This window comes from Sceloporus occidentalis, unplaced genomic scaffold (genome assembly GCF_023333645.1).
Source record: "Sceloporus occidentalis isolate IW3139 unplaced genomic scaffold, rSceOcc1.0.p SCAF_26, whole genome shotgun sequence".
NCBI lineage: Eukaryota > Metazoa > Chordata > Lepidosauria > Squamata > Phrynosomatidae > Sceloporus > Sceloporus occidentalis.
The window spans coordinates 13,431,349-13,450,779 of NW_028317006.1; the positions used below are offsets into that span (position 1 = coordinate 13,431,349).

The window sequence follows — 19,431 nt, forward strand, 5'->3', positions numbered from 1 at the left end:
GGTATTACAAGTCCCCCATTTTTTATGAACGCCCGCCCACACCTTGCCCCCACTCAGGAGCGTCTCGTCCTGCATGTTCTCCACACCCAGAACTTGGTTCCTGAACATGTCGAGATCTGAATTCTCCAGAATCCAATAAAACCCATCAATGCAGCAGGCGTGATTGGCACACCTTGCATGAAAAATCTCACTCAGCAGACATGTTCTTAAAGAGCAGTTCTGGAGCAATAAGCACAAACGTTCATCAGTATCCATGAACCCAGCTCCATGTGTAGAACTCTGCCCTGGAACCAGTCTTTATAATTATGCAGGTCAAACCGAAGTCTGTACAGCATGTCCAGTGACGCATTAAAAAGTCATTTCAAGTAACACAACCCAGACATTATCTCAGAATAATGCTGTATAGCGAAGCTGCCTGGAACATGGCTTATTCCAAACATGATGAGCGATGTGTATCCGCGTTTAAATGGGACTTCCTCTCGGGAAATAACGCCAAAGTATTACACGGCTGATAACAATGGCGGTCACACTATGTTAGTGTGTGTGTGTGTTAACACATTAACCAATGACCAATTAACAACTTAACAAAAGGGAAGATAGAACTTAATGGCAGGAGTGGGCACCAACATTGCTCATGGTTGACATTTACTGGGGTCTGTGGTGGGCAATTTAATGATGTTCTATGGACCTTCACAAACCTAGCCATAGACACTGGTGTCCTAATATGGACACTTTGCCTGTCCCTGCTCAGATGTTGTACATATAAGGTGTGTGTCACAGTTACATAGCTTATTTTAGTCGTTAATCTTGGACAAATTCACATCTTCTGCTATCACCTGGTACATAATGTAGGGGTGCTTATACTTCTACATTCCAGCTATCTATATTGGTCCACAAAATACAGAGCAGAGGGTTCTATATACAACAGAGCACCATAAAGCTACACACTTCTACAGGACATATCAAGATTACTATTATTTATTGTTTTATAGCGCCATCAAATTCCGTAGCGCTGTACAATGGGTAGACAGGACATGTAGTAATAACAATTTGACTTACAGAAACAACAGGTGAGGCGGGCTACCGTGACTACTAGAGACCAACAGAACATAATACTGTGAAACACAGATACACAGCACCCCTATACACTGCTACAGTACCCACAAAGCATTGCACCACTAATCACCAGCAGCAACATATAGAACTATATGCTATATGACACAATGCAAAGTCACAAATACACAGCATCTCATATCACAACCCAAAGACTGTCACTGGGGCTCCCTCTAGTGGCCTGATCCCGTTACAGCGTCACGTTAGTGTTTTATGGATAAAGAGGATATGACCAATCACAGAGCAGGAAGTGTTCTTGTGGACCAATTAGGTGGTGGGTTGATGGGGAACAGGAAGTAGCAGCGGCAGAAGAAAGATGAGGAGAGAGGAGTTGGAGCTGGGAGTGAGGGGCTCCGTATATGTAAGTATACATTTATTTATTCCAATTTCATGGCTGTATGTGAGCAGACTACCTATAGTAACAGACATATATATATATATATATATATAGGCTCCTATGACATCACTATATGGCGACAGTATAGGAAGACTTTCCTATAGCGACCTGTGGATACTACAAAGAAGCTTGTTAGTTTACATCACATATATTTATATAGCGCCGGCACGTTCCGTAGCGCTGTTACAACCATAATAGTTTAGCTCCTAGACCGGAAATGGGCTGATATTTTACACGTTGATTTTCCTATTGTTTTCTTTAACATCAGCTCTGTGTGTGGAGCTGGATATAGATCATATATAGATTGTAGATTACTGTCACCTGTTGTGAATGCATCAGCGAGCAAAATATCTGTATAGATAAAAAAAAAAGGCAGGAATAGTTTGGGGTGAAGAGACCAATGAGCCCTTTACACTGTGAAAAGTATTTCCCCACCTCCTTGAATTTGTAAGAGAGTAGAAGAGCGTTTTTGTAGATGTTTCGGGGGAATATTTTGGGCAGATCTTCCAGTTTTCCTTTAAGAATCACGTCATCTGCAAAACATCGGCTAAAATAAATACTACAGTAAAAGTGTGTGTGGGTGAACGTATGCAGTCACTGTATAGTTCATTATAATCACCAAAACCCAAATGATGGTAAAACCACCGCTAATGTACAATTATAACGCATACGATAACAAAAGAAACCGAAGAAAAAGAAGAGCTGAGTTGAAAAGTCTCATGACATCTAAAAAGCAAAATGTGATTCCTCGTCGGCAAACAGTTCATGAAATATCCTTATCAGAGACCCCCTCAAGTTTATTTGGACCACAAAGGGTCAAGCTTTGGTATTGATTTTCTTTTTTATGATTTATGTAGAACGGTCTCTGTTTGTTCTTCAAGGAAGGATATCATTCTGGTTTTTAGATTTCAGCATTTAAAAAAAAAAAAATTGTTAGATTTCTTAGTACCCATACATTTTGGATGTCTCTTTCCCGATGGAGATCTTACCATTTTGCAGATACCCTTTTCTTCCTGAGTTTATAATGATCATCTGTTCCAGAGAAAAGTTATACCGGTAGCTCAAGCTGATGGATGTGATATTGCGTACAGATCACAAATTCCGTAGAGTAACGGCTTGGGTTATTTATTACGTTAACGAAAAGGGCCACTTAGTGCATGAATACTAATGTACTCTATCCCATTGATTCCCACTAGCGTGGTAGAGTCACGCGTTCTCCAACTTTCTAACGTGGAGGGAAGAATAGTATTCCGTTAAAATAGATCATAAGGGTTTCTCATGCGCGGCTGGAACACCTGCTTTCCTTGTTACAGGGACGGGAGTTCTGCTTTGGGCAGGATGGGAAGCCATATAAATGTGAGATTGGCTACTGTTGTGGGGATTCGGAGTGCTGCACCTACTACTATGAACTGTGGTGTAAGTATGATCATACGTTTTGGACGTAGTCCGGGCGCAGCGGACACATTTCCGTTAACTTTCTATAAATGTAGTACCATATTCATGTTGAAACATTTTCCTTACATTTCCTTTTACTTTTTTGGGGGGAAGAGGGTGCACGCAATATACACAACTGTTCAAAAGTTTGGGGTCACTTTGCTGTTTTCATGGAAAACACTGACATTTATAGCTGTAACATAATTGGAAAAGGGTTTTCTAATGATCAATAAGCCTTTAAAACGTAAACTTGGATCAGCGAACACAACGTGCCATTGGAACACGGGAGTGATGGGAGTGATTAAGGGCCATTGAACACAGGAGTGATGGGAGTGATTAAGGGCCATTGGAACACAGGAGTGATGGGAGTGATTAAGGGCCATTGGAACACAGGAGTGATGGGAGTGATAAAGGGCCTCTGTGCGCCTATGAAGATATTCCATTAAAAAAATCATTCCAGCTACAATAGTCATTTACAACATTAACACTGTCTGCGCTGGATTTCTGATCCATTTCATATTATTTCTTTCTCCAAACCTTTGAACGGTAGTAATTACGGCAGCAGGTCGCTCCGCGCTGATGTCTGGTGCTTTGGAAATTACTACAGTGAAGTATTATAATTATTTTTTGGCATTTCTCCCTCGTGCAGGGTTCTGGTTGGCGTGGACACTAATAATCATGATTGGATGCTGCTGTGCATACCGTCACCGCCGAGTGAAATTAAGACATCAGCAGGAGCAGAGGCAACGAGAAATCAGCCTTATGGCCTATCAGGGAGTTGCCTCATTCCCAGCGTCGTTGGGTAGTTGCTTTATTTTTCTGTTTGTGGCGGGAGCTTTTATTGAATGTATGGAGGGAAGCCTTTGGGTCTTAACTACTAAACAAGACTGGCTACAAAACTGCTAATACCCCACCTGTGAATTAAGCTTTAGTTAGCGATCATAGTAATAGCTGCACAAGCAAAATGTTTAAATATTGTGTGTTAAACTTTCAGAAACCTGGACGAGCTGCAAGCTGCCTTCCTATAGCGAGGTCACTCAGGAGCCCCCAACGCCTCCGCCACCCTACTGTGAGATTTTGGGTGAAGAGCCAAGGAGCACAGATCATCCTACCTTAACTACAGATGCACGCTTGGAACCGGGATCCGCAGAACAAGGGATATCGTTAAATGACGCTCGGGGTCCTACAACAGATGTTGTTTGCCATGCGAATGCCGAAGAGGTAGATGTGAATGGCAGTGAGAGAAGACGTCACATCACAGGAGACTCTGGGATAGTACTTTGTGAGCATGATGACCGGGGCGAGAGAGAAGGGAAGGAAAGAGTTGACGAGGAGAAGTAGCTGAGAGGAGGATGAAAAAAGTTAGAACATTTGTGACCATTTCAGGGATCACAGGTTAATAATGACTCTGTTCCCATCTTCTATGAGATGTATTATAGGACACTGATTCCAAAGGGCTGTTACTCCGGGGGGGTCAGAGGCCTCGCCATCCCTGATAACCCCCGTCTACTCGGCACTATCTTTGCACTGATGGCATCTTCTTTAAAAGCTTTTGCACTTTTGTTTTTTGTAAATTAATATGCAAATTTTACGGACATTTTTGTTGCTTGTTTTGTATAAACACGAGACTTAGTATTTTGTTAAGCAAATAAGGGAAAACTGTTCAAACCATTTATACCCATAGAGCGAGAAACAATGTTTTCATTTAGGAACAATTGATGTTAGAAAGGGAAATAAACAGGGATAATTGCTTCCTTTTTAGTGTTCCACGCACAACAGGTTTATGGTCGGCTTTAATGTTGTAAAATAGACACAAATCTGATCCTCCGTGTAATACGAAAACCAAAGTTCAGTCCGATCTTTCATCTATTAACCGCACACGTCAGGTCACCCCTGGGGCTGCTATAGAACTCTAATAATAACCAGGAAATTCAGGAAAGCAAAAGCCTTAATCCTTGGCTCACCATGGTGGCATCCTTCTTATCTGGTTACTAATCAGCTCCTCTTTCTAAACAATGACTAGCCGCCCTTGCTATCCAACTTTAAAGTGACATTACAACTAATTTATGATCATTGTATGTGATCCCACCATTGTGAGCATTTTTCCAAGATTGTCATCATAGTAGTGCTATATTAACGTGTTATTAATGTCAGTGATGGTAAAAAGGATTGTGGGCTAACGGTTCTGAGTGTCTGTCAGGTCGCTGTTGCCCAAGGCAGTGACCATTGCCAGGTTCCATGACTTGCTCGTGAAACCCAACGGAGATTTAGCTCCTAGGAGGACCTGCTCAGAAAATAACTAATTGGAGTAGGAGCCGAGTGCACGAGATATACCCCAACCTGTGCCCTCAATGTTTGGGTTTAGTAATACACCCACATAATGTGTGATCCACGCCTCATGCACTCATTTTATAACGAGGCTATAAATAAAATGACCAGCGTGATGGAACATGCTTAGACTGACTGCTGCCTTGAATCATCTCACCCAAGGACTACACCCTTGTAAGTATACAGACTCCATAACTGCTCTAACGACTTGTGTGATTTTGGAAGGCTGGGGCCGTAGCCTCAAGTTGCTTTTTCTGAGAATGAAGACTAATGGAATGAATAGATTTTAAGGATTCCCCCCCTTGAGACGAAGAAAGGCTGAGGATTTATAACAAAAGTAATGCAGCAATAATTTAGCCGTTGCTCTGTTTTAGGGCTTGTGTTATTTTTGAGCTCTGACTTGATGAGGAAAATGGATATAACCATAATAAACCAGTAGAAGATGATGTCTTTAGTCTATGAATAAACCTCCATGTATAAACTCTACATACTACCAGGTAATACAAGTCAAAGGACAAATGCATGGGGGGGTGTCTAATAAATCCAACATGCATGTACAAGCAGGAACACCTTAGTTATAAAGAAAAGTTGAATGTTTACAATAGAAAAGATCGTCTTAGAGAGGAGGTCTGAAGAAATTCAATTTCACCTACAGCAGGGAAAAAAAAAAAAAGTTCTTTACAGTAAGGGCAATAAACAAATGGAATTCACTAACCACAGCCGTGGTATCAAGGGGATGCCTTCACACACGGGCTGGATGATTTCACAAAATTATAGTTTGTAGATCCCGAGACATATCTGATGTGGGGGTTTTGCCACCTTTTGGATTAACAGCTAATGTTTTTATGTAAATATTTTTGAGGCGTAGGTTCTGGTTAACACTTAATTAACCAAATGCTGTTCCGAGCTTTTGCACTACAGAGTGACCGCTTTAATTCCACACAAACAAAGGACCAGACAAGTGATGTTTTATTGGTTTTATGTCTACCAAAAGATTTCATCCGAGTTAAATCAGAGCTATACATGTCACAGCTTAGAGGTCAGGGTTTCTGAATGTACCCATATTTTACATATAAACAAAGCCAAGGAGGTAGTTCCTACCCCTAGATGCTGAACGTCTTTTTTTTTGTTACGGTTTTTCTCAACAATCCTTATGAAAACAAGGAAACAGGTTTAAGAACTCCCGCAGCTAGAGATGTTGGAGTATAACCTAAAAATACATTTTCTTACGGACTAAAGCTGGATGACCCATCAATAAATAAAGCCAGACATGAAGTTGCCAGTATCAAAAATAAAAATCATTTCGGTACCCCAGCTCGCACAGACCACATCCTTACTGTAGTTGAGCGTGATGGAAGAGGTCTTCTCCACTTCTATCCCTGTTGCAGAACAGCACTAACCAACCATATTTCCCTTGTAAACCAGAACATCCATCTTACGGTAAAAGGTTAAAATAGTAATAAGCAGAAATCTAACATACTCATCAAATTCCTTGCTCACAATGAAATAGCTGTGGGTAGATTTGAGTTTTACATGTGGGCAGGTGAACTAAAAAATTAACCCAAGTCCTACTAAACAGTTTACACATGCCTTATCAACAATAGCCATCGGAGACAGAGAGGGACAAGTCTGGAAGTTTAAAACAGATACGATGGGGGCTTAATAAGAGTCTTCAGCCTCTGCACACCGACATATGGTGCGGTCGAGTCTCAGGCTAGATGCATACCTAACAGTTCAATTAAAAACTGATCCCAACCACACATAATTAAAACAAACCCTGCCTGAACTTTTCCTACTCCACGCCATCACCTTTTCTCGTTTAAATGCTTCGAAGCATCCCTATGCACCGTATGAAAAAGTCAAAGGGGTTTAAAGAAATAGCAGCCGGGATGCTCAACGCATGCCGATAACAGGCAAAACGCGAGGGGCAGCCCCGAGCCTTAGCTATAGCTTCAATTATAGCAGAAACAATCATTCTTATATACAGTTTACAAATATTTCACACGGGACAAATGAACATAAGATGATATCTCAGAAAAACCAGCAGAATCCCACAGGAGGTAGGCAGAAAAAGCACTGGGATTAGCCATAATATTTCTTGTGATTCAGTTCAGTTGTGATTGTTGTTGAAAAGCCGACTAAAACAAACAAAAAAATAGATTGTGGATGCAGGAGAGATCTATAAAAATCTAGATCTTCAATAGCAGCTTGTAAAAACAAAATAAAAAGTCCAGTGATGACAAAATAAACTGAAAACCAACAGTAGTAATAGGCAGCTGAGCAGTGTTTTCTGTTCGACGCGCGATCAGCAGGTAAGACCCTCAGTAGTCACAAGCCGAGGCTCGTAAACCCCCCCGACACAGACGGTGCTTGGCAGAACTTCCAACGGGTTCAGTAAAAATGTTTGCGGCTTCGCTCCTGCCATTTGCTGTACACAATTAGCAAAATAACCCCAGCGAAGACCAGTCCGAGCAGGGAGAAAAAGACGATTAGAAAGATCGCAAAACCGCTCATGGACTCCGAGGTGGGATCCGCTAGGGAGAAGAGGGGAGAGAGAAAAAACAAAAGAAAAAAAAACTGTTAAATTATGGATCATTTTGTCCCCAAAGTGCTGCTCCGAAAAGTCCCAGAACATCAGGCCAAATCCAATGGGATGAACAAGCACACCGCTTATTTATTTTTGCCTGAAGAAGAGACCTAGATAGTTAGAAAACAATTGCAATATATTATACTTCAGTTGGCCAATAAATGTATTGTCTTTCCCAAATTTGCCAAGATGAGCTACAAGAGATGAGGAGGAATGAAGACAAGAAGAAGACAGAATTACCAAGTTTAACAGAACAGAATTAAATAAATAGAGGAAAGGAGCCCAAATCACCTCCGGGGAGCTTCAGGTTGTCTACACCGGGTACAAAGACTTCTTTATCCATTGCCTCCTCGGCTGCAGTGCGCTCCACGCTCAGCTGGTACAGTTTCAGAGATATAATGTCGTGGTTATCTGTGGATGGCAAACATTACAAATTACAGTTAATGTGGAAACCCCGATAAATATATCTGCCTGGTCTGAAACTGCCATCACTGTTCTACATTTTAAGAGCAATGGGTCTATCATTCAAAACAGAGGTAACGAGGATAACTTTTCTCTATTCAAAGAAAGTTGATCTATAGGATAACAAAGCAAGGAACGTTCACACTCAACCGTAAGCCTACATCTAAATGCACAATAGACAATCCTCCTTATACAAAGCTCTCTTTCATACACACCAAGCTGCATAAGCTTGTAACAGGACTGTATCAACTGTAACATTAAACAGAAAGGATAAGCGACACAGACAGCTTCTAGCGCATCAAATGTAGCAGCGATGGGTCATGGACTCTACCTGACAGATCTCCAGTGGCCGCCGAGGTACCAAAGTAATATCCACGAGGCAGGCGCACGCCAGAAACATCCAGACAGTCCTTCCATTCATGCTTCCCATCGATGTCTACCATGACCTGAGAGGTTGGATGGCACAGAATAAGTGAAACTGTACATTTCAGGACAAAACAATGAGTCTCAGGGAGGGATGGAGGCAAAACACAGTGCAATGAGTTTGAGGGCGACAGTTCCGTTGTGATTTAGAAATAAGTGACAGGTGAGCAAGAAGCCCTTTCTTATTGGCAAAAGATATCTGTACACATTCTGCTTAATCCCCTATGCCTCAGCCCCCTGGGATGTGTTCAGCTGGTACTGTCTATCCACAAATTACGGTGTGGATATGGTCACTAGCAATAAGGAGCTAGTGTTATCTACAAACACAGAAAACAGGATGGAAGGAACAGCAAGAGCACAAGGCGGGAGATGGAACCATACCGTAAGCCGACGCTTCACATAGCGGATCACAAGGAAAGTGTCATGGTTCAGGTTCCTCAAGATGGCTGTGCAGCCACCAAGTTCAGTCGGACGTCCATCTCGGCTGTGGTCATATGTCAGAGACCCATTGCTCACCATGGCGGACACGTACGGAAACACGCGCTAAAAGTGAAAACAGAGGGATAAAACGCATTATGAGGTTTATATTTACACTAAGGCATCCGATGCAGACTATGCAATCTCAGTATGAAATGCAGAACTGCAGCAAAGTTTCCAAAATTATACTATTATTCTGGAAAATGAAAGCTAATTAAAGTTTATTATGCATTTCACTTCCATATTACAGCCGACTAGCATTCACCAACATATACAATACAGGGGAGTGCGATTGGCCATTAGTCAGAAAGCTGGATCAAGGAATTCAAAGTTACTGCTGCGAGCGTCTAGCATTAGAATTTAGGGCAGGGGTTACGTCCCAGCGGCTACAGACGCCAGGCTACTAAATGGACTCTCGGACGCTGTGCAGGGCCACGTGGCCACATAACAGTAGTAGTGGGGGCCACTACCGAGTCCTGGGGGTGCAGCAAACTGTTGACCTCCATGACCAGAAAATATATATTTGTTAACTAAAAAAATTGATAAAACTATGTATGTAAAAAGTGTATAAACAGAAGGACTAAAATGAGTGTACCCAACCCCCCTTGAATTTCAATCCTGAGTAACAAAGCACTCTATATCTAGCAGACGGAATATAAATAGACAAAATCGAGATACCTGTATCCCTGGGGTGTATCTCTTCTTCTGGGACTGGCATCCAGAAGCACAGGGAGAGAACACACACAGCAATACACAAACAGCACCACTTAGCTACACACATCCACAGCTCAGCGGAGTTAACCCTTTCGGTGCTTTAGACATGATACGAGAACAGGGAATGGGCTCTATTTACTAAAATAGGCATTTGAAGGACAGTCAAAGTCAACGCTGTTTAATAGAGGGCCAACGCTGCCATTATGGCTAACTGGCCCTGCAAAAGGCATAGTCGGAAAAGTGAGATAACGGTTAAATCACATTGATTTAAATATGGATAATACAGGACCAACCGAGCTCCGCTTACAGAATGTATAGCGAAGCTAGTAAATAGCAATTCCCTTTCCAACATCCGTTTTACTAAATACACCCCAAAGGGGGAAATGCACAAGGAGGTTTTGTGGAGCGTCTGCCTGGTAGTATTTTTGCATTTCCAGAAGACAGAAAAACCGATTACCATGTGGAAAGTGTAATAGGTTTACGAAGTCGGTGCTGTCTGCTTTGGCTAGCGTTAAGTCATAATTCATCCCATCCATGCAAATAATTTAAGGCAAAAACGGTTGAATAATGGATGCGCATTACAAGCATGACGGATGAAATATTGATGCCAGCGAAAGGACAGACTAAAACATTAACAATGTCCAGAGTTTTCTGTTTGTTTTAGGAATAATTCGCTGTTTCAGTGAGAAATGCAGCGTTTCTTGTGTCTGCCAGCCATTTGAAGAGCCTCTGCGTACAGTACATAGGGTCAGAGAGTAACTATATAGGGAAGGGGTGTCCAACCTGCGGCCCTCCAGCTGCTGCAGGACTACATCTCCCATACTCCTCAGCCAGCCCCTTAGCTGAAAGAGCATTATGGGAGATGTAGTCCTGCAGCAGCTGGAGGGCCGCAGGTTGGACACCCTTGATATAGGATGATGCACTTCATGTGTTTTTTTTTTTGTTGGGTTTGAAAATAAAGCATTAACGATGGAAAAGCAATACGGAAGATATACAGAATGGGAGTAGAAGGAGAATCACTCACCTCGTGCTGCTTTTCCTCATTTGGATACGTGTCTACAAACACGCCTAGACCCACAAAGTTATGTTTGCTCCCAAACACAGAACCTGTATGAAGAAGAAAGCGTCAGATTAGGATAACAGCGCTCAGGAGGGAATATACGGGCAGGGAATCCTCGGTTTCTCACCAGGCTGCATCCTGTCCTTGGCGTACCAAATGGCAAAGCCATCGCCATTTAGGTTCTTCTTGCCTTGGCCGTGGACTTTAAAATGAACCTGCAGCTCCCAATCCCTTAGGTAACAAGGCTAAAAAAAATAATAATACGTAAATAAAGAGTCAGTACACCCTCTGCGATAACACGGACAACAAAGGCAGGTGATGTTGTGCATGGATATTAGAGAAAAGGACTTCAGGCAAATGTTTAGCACAGAAACCCATCGCTGGTATTATTGGAAGACAGGCTGGGAATCCTGCAGGGTACCAAGCAGATACCCCACATGTTCACAAAACAACCATAGCTATCCATAGTTTAGGTAACACTAAAGCCACCAAACATAACGGAAGATCTAGTTCAACAACAGAAAGCTACCAGACACCCCTTAAGTCTATGGGTTTTAAAGAACAGGGCTGTCTTATCGAAAAGATCCCCGGCTGCGATTTGCCTCCAACAGGCTTCCGTAGTTCTTATCGCTGCGTGTTCTTACCACGCGGTTCCAGACGGCGCCCTGCTTGCTCTGGAGGTCAGGGGTCAGACGTACGTACTGCGGAGTCACAAGGACATTGCCCATCAAATCCCACAGCGATGAGGTAGAAGAGCCGACACCTGAAACAGTTTCATATTTGAATCGCTATCAACACCCTACATCATAACGAGATCATCAAAAACGGTGCCCATCATACGCCATCCCTAATACGGCTCCTCACAGCAAACACCTCCATGACCTTATCCTATCAGTCTGTGCCTAACTTGTGGAACCTCCTGGCAGTGACATTAACCCGCTCCTCCCTTGGATAATTACTCCACACCCTGTGCCCTTGTCTTTCCCAGCATACACCATTATATATCGTGTGTGTGTGTATATATATATATATATATGACCTTTCTTCGCTTGGCTGCCTCTTATCCGTTTGGTTTTCCAATGGCCGCCTCCCCCCTTCACTAACATAACAGATCATTTTCACTAACCGGCTAACTTCCCCCCCTGCAAGCCTCCCTTCTCCGCACTCACCCTGGTAGGGTTTGCTCAACGAATGCTCTCGTTTCAGATATTCCTCCGTCTGATCCGCGGAGCCAGCCTGCAAGAGCAGAAACGTAAGCAGCAGAGCCAACGGAGACCACAGAACCTTCCAATAGCACTTGGCCCGGGGACTCCGTCCCGAAGGCTCCGCCGCTGCCGCCATCTTGCTACTCTCTGGTCTAGCAACGTGCCAGTCAATCGCGTCGCAGACAACGCAAACGCGCCCATTGGATAATGCTTGATTTTCATGCCCCACCAATGGTCGGCGGAGAGCCAATGAATGAGCAGAAAGTTGATTGGCTGCGAGAGTCCGAACGCTGTAACAGTTAGTGTACCTTGACAACCCCAGTCGTGTGTTGTGTATGACCCCGTACCCTGGGTGGCAGCACCGCTGGGCCCTTAGGGGGCGCCCTCACTAACTATGTGGCCGCTAGTGTGCCTGGCGGAAGTCTTGCATGTACTCACTCAGAGCGATACGGTAGAGAACCAGAAGTTAGCAAACAGCAAGGGCTCCGCGTAGAACATTGCAGATAGACGAGCTTTCATTTATATGGCTTACTTGGATTACTGTCCTACTATTCTTTTTTTTAAATTCCACTCGCCATTCTATCTCAACAAGAAGCCCCACAGAGTCTAGATACAGGAATACAGGATACTCTTCCCCCTGACCGTTTTTGAAATTTAGCTCAATTCAGCGTTAGTAAATGCTTGCTGCGGGTCATAGGAGTTGTAGTTCTCAAGTATTGTTGGTTTGCTGTGTGGTTTTCTGAGACCCCCGTCATCACCCCTAGAGTCCCTTTGTCTCCTTTAATGTGCTACATCTCCTTTGTAGTTGAGGTATAGATCAAATAAACACATGAAAACACAGCAATTGAGCTATAGAGCAACTGAATAACACAATCCAGCCTTGCATGCATAGATCAACTCAAAATCCGATGCTAACTCAACATTGAAGATATAGATCAAATAAATAATGCATGGGAACACCAGATTACAGGCATAGATCACAGGTCATGCACCCCAAAAGCCAGCCCTGGTACCCAGATTGCACACTTAGGATTTGCCTGGATTGCATCCACAGGATTTCTCCATACCCCGCAAAACACACAAACACACTCTCCCCTTCCTCATAATTTCTCTATTACCGCTCCCCGTTTTTATTGCCCCTTTCTCCTTATCTCAGCCGTTCTCCCATTTCTGTATCTCATCTCTCCCTTTTCACTTTATCTCCCCTCCTTTTTTCTAGTTACCTCGCCCCTTGTTATCTCTCTTATTTTATTATACTTTCTCTTTTTCTCTCCCTTTTCTCCCTTCCTATCCCCTTTTATTTTCTCCCCCTTTCTCCTTGATTTTTCCTTCTCATTGTCTCACCTCCTCTTTTTTTTCTTCTATCTCTTTGCTTTCTCTTTATATCTCCCCTTTTTTATCTGTTTTGTTCTCTTTAGCTCCTTACCCTTTTACTTTATCTCTCCTCTTTAGCTATCTGCCTCTTTCTCTTTATCTCTCACTTTCCTCCCTACTTCTCCCCTTTCTCTTTTATCTCTCCCTTTTCTCACTATTGTTCCCCTTTCTCCCCATCACCCTGCTGAAATCCTACGTGATTGGAGCTCGAGGCCTCTGTCCCACTGCTCCATCAAAGTGTGCATGGCTGAGCACCGGTATAGGTGGCGGGCAGTCCAGTCCACTGCAGAGAAGGTGCCCCCACGGAGATCTGTACTCTAGGCCAGCACCATCCTTGCCTAAAGACCTCCATTGGCCCCAGAACATGTCAAGGTGGTGTTCAGGGTGATGCAATAAACAAGAAAAATAAGGCAGCTGTAGTGTCAGACACATTAAAAAACATACAATAAGCTCAGTGTTGAGGCATAGGAAAATGTGCAGAAAACATTGAATTGTTATATAGTTTAATGGAAATCATGTTTTTCCCAGAAAATTTTGGAGCCGGAGGGACACAGTTTATAAGGGTTATGGTCAGCTTTCTTGAGACTTTGTATGTGACCTTTTGATTAAATACCTGACTAACACATTCAAAAGATGAGCAATTGACTGTATTTTATATACACAATTCAATTTCTAAACACATTTCCTCTATGTTCTTATTATTGTGGTTTTTAGAACTATAGCGTAATGAGACACTTATACCATTAGCTGAGGTTTATTCACTAAAGGGGGTTACAGGAGGAGTTGTGTCTATATAATGTCTAATGCCATTTTGCCAGCCTATTCACCCATTCAATTCTAAATCATGTGGGGCCAGCTAAGACCATTTTGCTGGAGAAACTTACCAGTGTTTGACCTTTATGATGAATAGCTATTGAAGTGCAGGAGTTGACAAAAACTCTAATTGTCACCTCTTCCATGAATAAACTAGGAGTGAATAAACTCCTAGTCCTTGAGAAGGACATCAAATGACCATACCTGGGAACTCTTAGGGTTTTGCCTGGAGACTATGGAAAAAATCGGTGCTTCTATGGGTCGATACCTGAATCCGCCTGGTCGTGGGAGCTGGGTCCTGACATGCCCAACTCCCTGCCCATTTCCCCTATAAATAGGAGGTGTCCTGCAAAATCAGCAGGAACGCCCACTGACATCAGGTGGTTCACCTGCGATGTCAGTGTGTCAGACCACCGTCAGTGGGAACGCCCGTGATGTCAGCGGGACCACCCACTGACATGAGCGGGTAGTCCTGGCAGCGTCCCACAAGGGTAGCTGGAGCCCAAAAGTTCCCAGAATCATATAGGTCACAAAATATATATATAGTGTCCTGATAAAAGAGGGACACTTGGAAAGTATGCTGTTATCCTCAAGAACCTGAGGGTATTGGAAGTTGTGCTGTAACCGCAATTGTCTTATTGCTCAACCTTGTGTTGGTCTACAAACATGTGACTCTCACAGTCATCCAACCTCACGGAATCTCTTCTCTGGTTTCGTAACAAAAGAGTTATTGTGAAGTTTAAAAGGCCTCTTCATTCACTTCTTCCAAACGCTGCAGGACATTGCTTCTGTATGCAATTCTTAGCATATAAGACTGATATCTGATTGCATCATAGCCCTTATAAGAAAACCCTACAAATGCAGTAAGCGCTATTGTGGTTCCTTCAGCATGGCTTAGTCATTGTGTAAATAGCTACATTGCAAAATAAGTGTGTACTGCCAACTCAGGATACTCATGGGTTAGACCTAACCAGAGCTATAAACTAAAAACTACTCTAAGCAGGTTTCTGGGTGCGGGGCCACTACTGGACAAAAGGGCAATAGTGTTAAACAACTGTGATTTTTCTTGTGATGGCAGGATGTGACTCATTGAGCGTTTGCATACTGAATGAGATGATCCTTACCCTACCCTTATTCCACTAATGAGGGACCCCTGAGCTTAAACCTCAAGAGTACTGGAAATAATGAGCTAAAAAGCCACATGAAAGGGCCTTTTTACATCATCGCAGGAGCTAATGCTGACACACAGCTGCTATAAATATATTTGCTCAGTGGGGGTATTTTTTTTTACTAGCTGTCACCTTGTAGCGAAATGGTAAAGGGTAGAAATCCATATTCCTATAAGCTCAACATTAGACTCACCTGCAAGTTTTTTTTTGTTAGTTTAAATTTTAGTAAGATCAACTGAAAATCCAAGTTGATCACAATCTTACAAAAATGTGTTTTTATAATATATATCTATATATATATAGATATATATATACACACATACATTTAAACACAGTATCAAAAGGAAGCCCCATCACCGCTGCCGGCGCTTTATAAATAAATGTAATGTAATATCTGTCTTTAATATCCTCAATTAAGGTGTGGGTTAAAGGTCTGATTCAGGGTTTTATTATTTTAACAAACATGCAATCGTCTCGAATGCAGTGTGTGTATAACGCGGTGCTGCGAGTTCTCGGACCAATACTAGAATAGCAGGTTCCTTGTGAATTGGATTCTGTTCTTAGACTTCTAGCCCGGGGAGGGTGTGAGGGGTAAAACTTCTCTAATTGCACTCCACACTCATTTGAAGATGAGGGAGCGGCAGTGTTGACAGGAGTTGGAGTTTGGTGGAGAAGCAGAGCGCAGGGTGCGGGCTCTCTCCAGTGCCAGAAACAATAAATATATCCTCTGCGTGCCACGCGCTCTCTCTGTTTTCCAGTTTGCTCGACGTTTGAGTGGTTTTGTCCATGATTAATGAAATTAGTAACGATCACAAAGATATAATAAAAAATTGAAGGATCCATTAAAAGGAACTAGTACATAAAACTCTAGATCAACCATTAAAATGTTCTGTCTCGGTAAATCAATGGACTTTAGGATGTTGTGGATGAAGTTGATGTATATCCAGAAAAAATAATGGCTGTTCCGGGGATGTTGGTACTACTGCTAGGAAACAGTCCGCTGCATGGCGCATGGCCTGCATCTGATCCTGTGCTGTCCTAGGGACAGGAACCCTGACATGAAATATGTAAAAGGATGGATGTGGCCCTCTTGAACATAAAAAAATATGTATTTGGGGTATGACTGTAATCAGGAGATTTCACTGAACATAAGTTGGGTCATTGTTCAGTTGTGGCAACCACAGAATATGATTTCAATGAGATTTTTTTTAATTTTAGTTTTTTATCACTAATAACTATTGTTTTACATATTTCTCTGATTTTAAAATAAGGCCCTACTTCTCCTTAACCAAACGATGTATCAAATATTGGAAAGGGGAATAAGGGTTGAAAAAGCATATGGTAAAATTACCAAAATAAAACCTCTGGCCCTTAGGGAATGAAAGAGCCACGGTGCTCAAGGGGTTAAGAGTACGCATGAGACTTCCATTAAAGACAGATGCCTTGAGTTTACTCATAAACAGAAGGCTCTGTCTGGGGAGAAGAGAAACTGCTGATCGGTCTGTGACTCTTGTCTGAGTAAATAAGAAATAAATGTAAAAAATCAACAATACTTCATAAAATCTAAAAGGGGCAATATGCTGCCAGCTGATCAATAATCCAGCTGCCTGGCATGCTGGCAAAACCATGATCCCTGCTACTATATTTGCGGTGTCACAGGTGCCCCCCTCCCCTCAGTAAAAAATGTAGAAAAAAAAAATAGTCACAGGTATTTAAATACCTTTTTGAATAAGAAAACTGCACCAGTGAGTCTTTTTTTGCTAGTTGATGAAGGTGAGGGGAGTTGTAGTTCCTTGCATGCAGGTGCACTCAAGATGCAAAAAACATGGCATACTTAAGAACACATACTTTTTATATTTTGTTTCTTTAGCACAATTATTGTCGTTTTACTTCTTTTTATCTGCATTGTTTTGTTTACTGTGATCTACGGCTGCTTTGTATGCAATTTACATGTATGTAAAACCTAAAAAAATGTATTGGATACATTTACTGAACACAATGGGAGCTTTTACAAAACAATGGCATCACTGTTACTATGTCTATTTTTGGGGAAAATAATAGGGAAAGTCTTTTTTTGTGCACTTTTCCATGAACTAATTATGTATGATGGCTTATTTCACACACACACACACATATATATATATATATATATATATATATATATATATACACATACATACATACACTGCTTCTAAGGTTACCTAAATGTACCAATAGCACAAAATCCACAAATTGGCTTGGCATCCCATGTCTGTTAAAGGATTAAAGCCAAAGATCTGTAATTTAAAGGGTTAAAGCCAAATCATTCTTGTTTTCCATAAGGCTTAATAAACATTGGACAAAAAATTCAGGATGGTATGAAGTCAATGCTCACGAAAAAGCATTAAATGTTTGTTTTTATGTTATTGTTGGAAGAATAGTACATACTGACCTTTGTGAGCAGGAAAGTCTGTAACATTCCACTCTACTCGTAAAACTGTACAGGGATTTGTAATGTTTGGGTGCAACTCTGTGATGATGCCAACATCACTCTCCTTACTTAAACAAAGTTAATGAATAATACGCTTACTTTATATTATAATATGAAATCATTGCTTTAGTCTTGTGCACAAGAATGGGTGAAATGACATGTTACAGAGCACTAAAAAGCGGTATGTACACAATTTCCATGTCTGTGACAGTGTGTAGGAAGACACAACAGTCCGTATCAGGGTAACTTTCAGGGGAGTGATTTCATCTTTTGGCCTGTGGGAGGGGGCAAGCAAAGCCAGATGCCCCCATGTATCTATACCCCACACTCTCAGGATCACCATAAAAAATCTTATGGCACAGTACATGCATAAAGCCTGGGCCCCCATGCCCCTCCCATCATCCTGCCCATCCCACTGCTGCACCCATTGCTCCACCCATCACTCCACCTTAAGATCCTCCCATAAAACCACCTTATGAGAACAGGGGCAAGCCAAGTGTAGTACTTATTGAAGGTCCCTATAATAACATGGATACATACTAAAACACAAACTCGCTTTAAGACCCACTCACTCTACCACCGTACACTTACATACAGACACATTCTCTCTCTTGCTCCTAATCTCCCCCTTCCAGGCGGCACTAACCCTACGCTTACCCATGGCACTCCAACACCATACGCTGACACACAACTCACAATAACATCATACGCTGACACACACATGCTAACACCATAAACTAACACACATACACTCATGGTAACGCCATAGACTTACACACTCTACCACCATACCATAACAGACACACACACATGTAAACATCATATGCTCACAAAAATAAACTACTTACAGTAACACGCACATGCTAACATCATACACTCATGTACAGGCAAGCTAACCCCATACATTAATAAACACACCATCTAACACTACATGTGGATATACACACATACTCTAACATCAGCATTAGAGTCAGTGTATATATTATATATAAATTCACACACTGAATCTAACCCTTTATATACATACTCTAACACAACAGTACAGTACACATACATACACGCATACCCGAGAACTCTCCGGGTTTGACCTGCTTCCTCCGGGTCGAGTGACCTTGACACGCCCTGCTCCCCGCCTATTTCCCCTTTAAATGGGGGTGTTTCCCACGACATCAGTGGGAACTCCCCCGACGTGATTGAGAACGCCCACTGACATCAGTGGGCAGTCCTGGCCGCCTCCCACAAGGGAAGCCCTCAGGTAGCCAGAGTTTAGAAGTTCCCAGGTATGCATACACATATATACACACACACCGCTGCCCCTCTACTCAGTAGCATAACAGGGCCCCCTTCTAGACATACTGTTGGGACTGCCATGCTCCTCCTCCTACACACACACTAACATACTCAC

The 19,431-nt window shown here is 42.4% G+C and overlaps 2 protein-coding genes across 3 annotated transcripts; one reads left to right on the forward strand and one right to left on the reverse strand.

Annotated features, from left to right (window-relative positions):
* Nucleotides 1-422: 422 nt before the first annotated feature.
* Nucleotides 423-4,285, forward strand: LOC149300191 (WW domain-binding protein 1-like). Its single transcript, XM_089485647.1, has 4 exons — nt 423-497; nt 2,824-2,926; nt 3,594-3,746; nt 3,939-4,285. Exons 1-4 carry the CDS (start codon nt 423-425, stop codon nt 4,283-4,285), a joined length of 678 nt encoding a protein of 225 aa, XP_089341773.1.
* A 3,378-nt stretch (nt 4,286-7,663) lies between these two features.
* Nucleotides 7,664-11,132, reverse strand: LOC149300192 (VIP36-like protein). 2 transcript variants are annotated; one of them, XM_089485706.1, is made up of 7 exons: nt 11,123-11,132; nt 10,960-11,042; nt 9,900-9,932; nt 9,126-9,287; nt 8,653-8,767; nt 8,151-8,270; nt 7,664-7,806 (listed from the first exon to the last, which is right to left on the reverse strand). In XM_089485706.1, the coding sequence occupies exons 1-7, from the start codon at nt 11,130-11,132 to the stop codon at nt 7,664-7,666; spliced, it is 666 nt and encodes a 221-aa protein (XP_089341832.1). The 2 variants fall into 2 exon arrangements, with proteins under 2 accessions (XP_089341832.1, XP_089341833.1); XM_089485707.1 differs by lacking the exon at nt 9,900-9,932.
* Nucleotides 11,133-19,431: the final 8,299 nt, after the last annotated feature.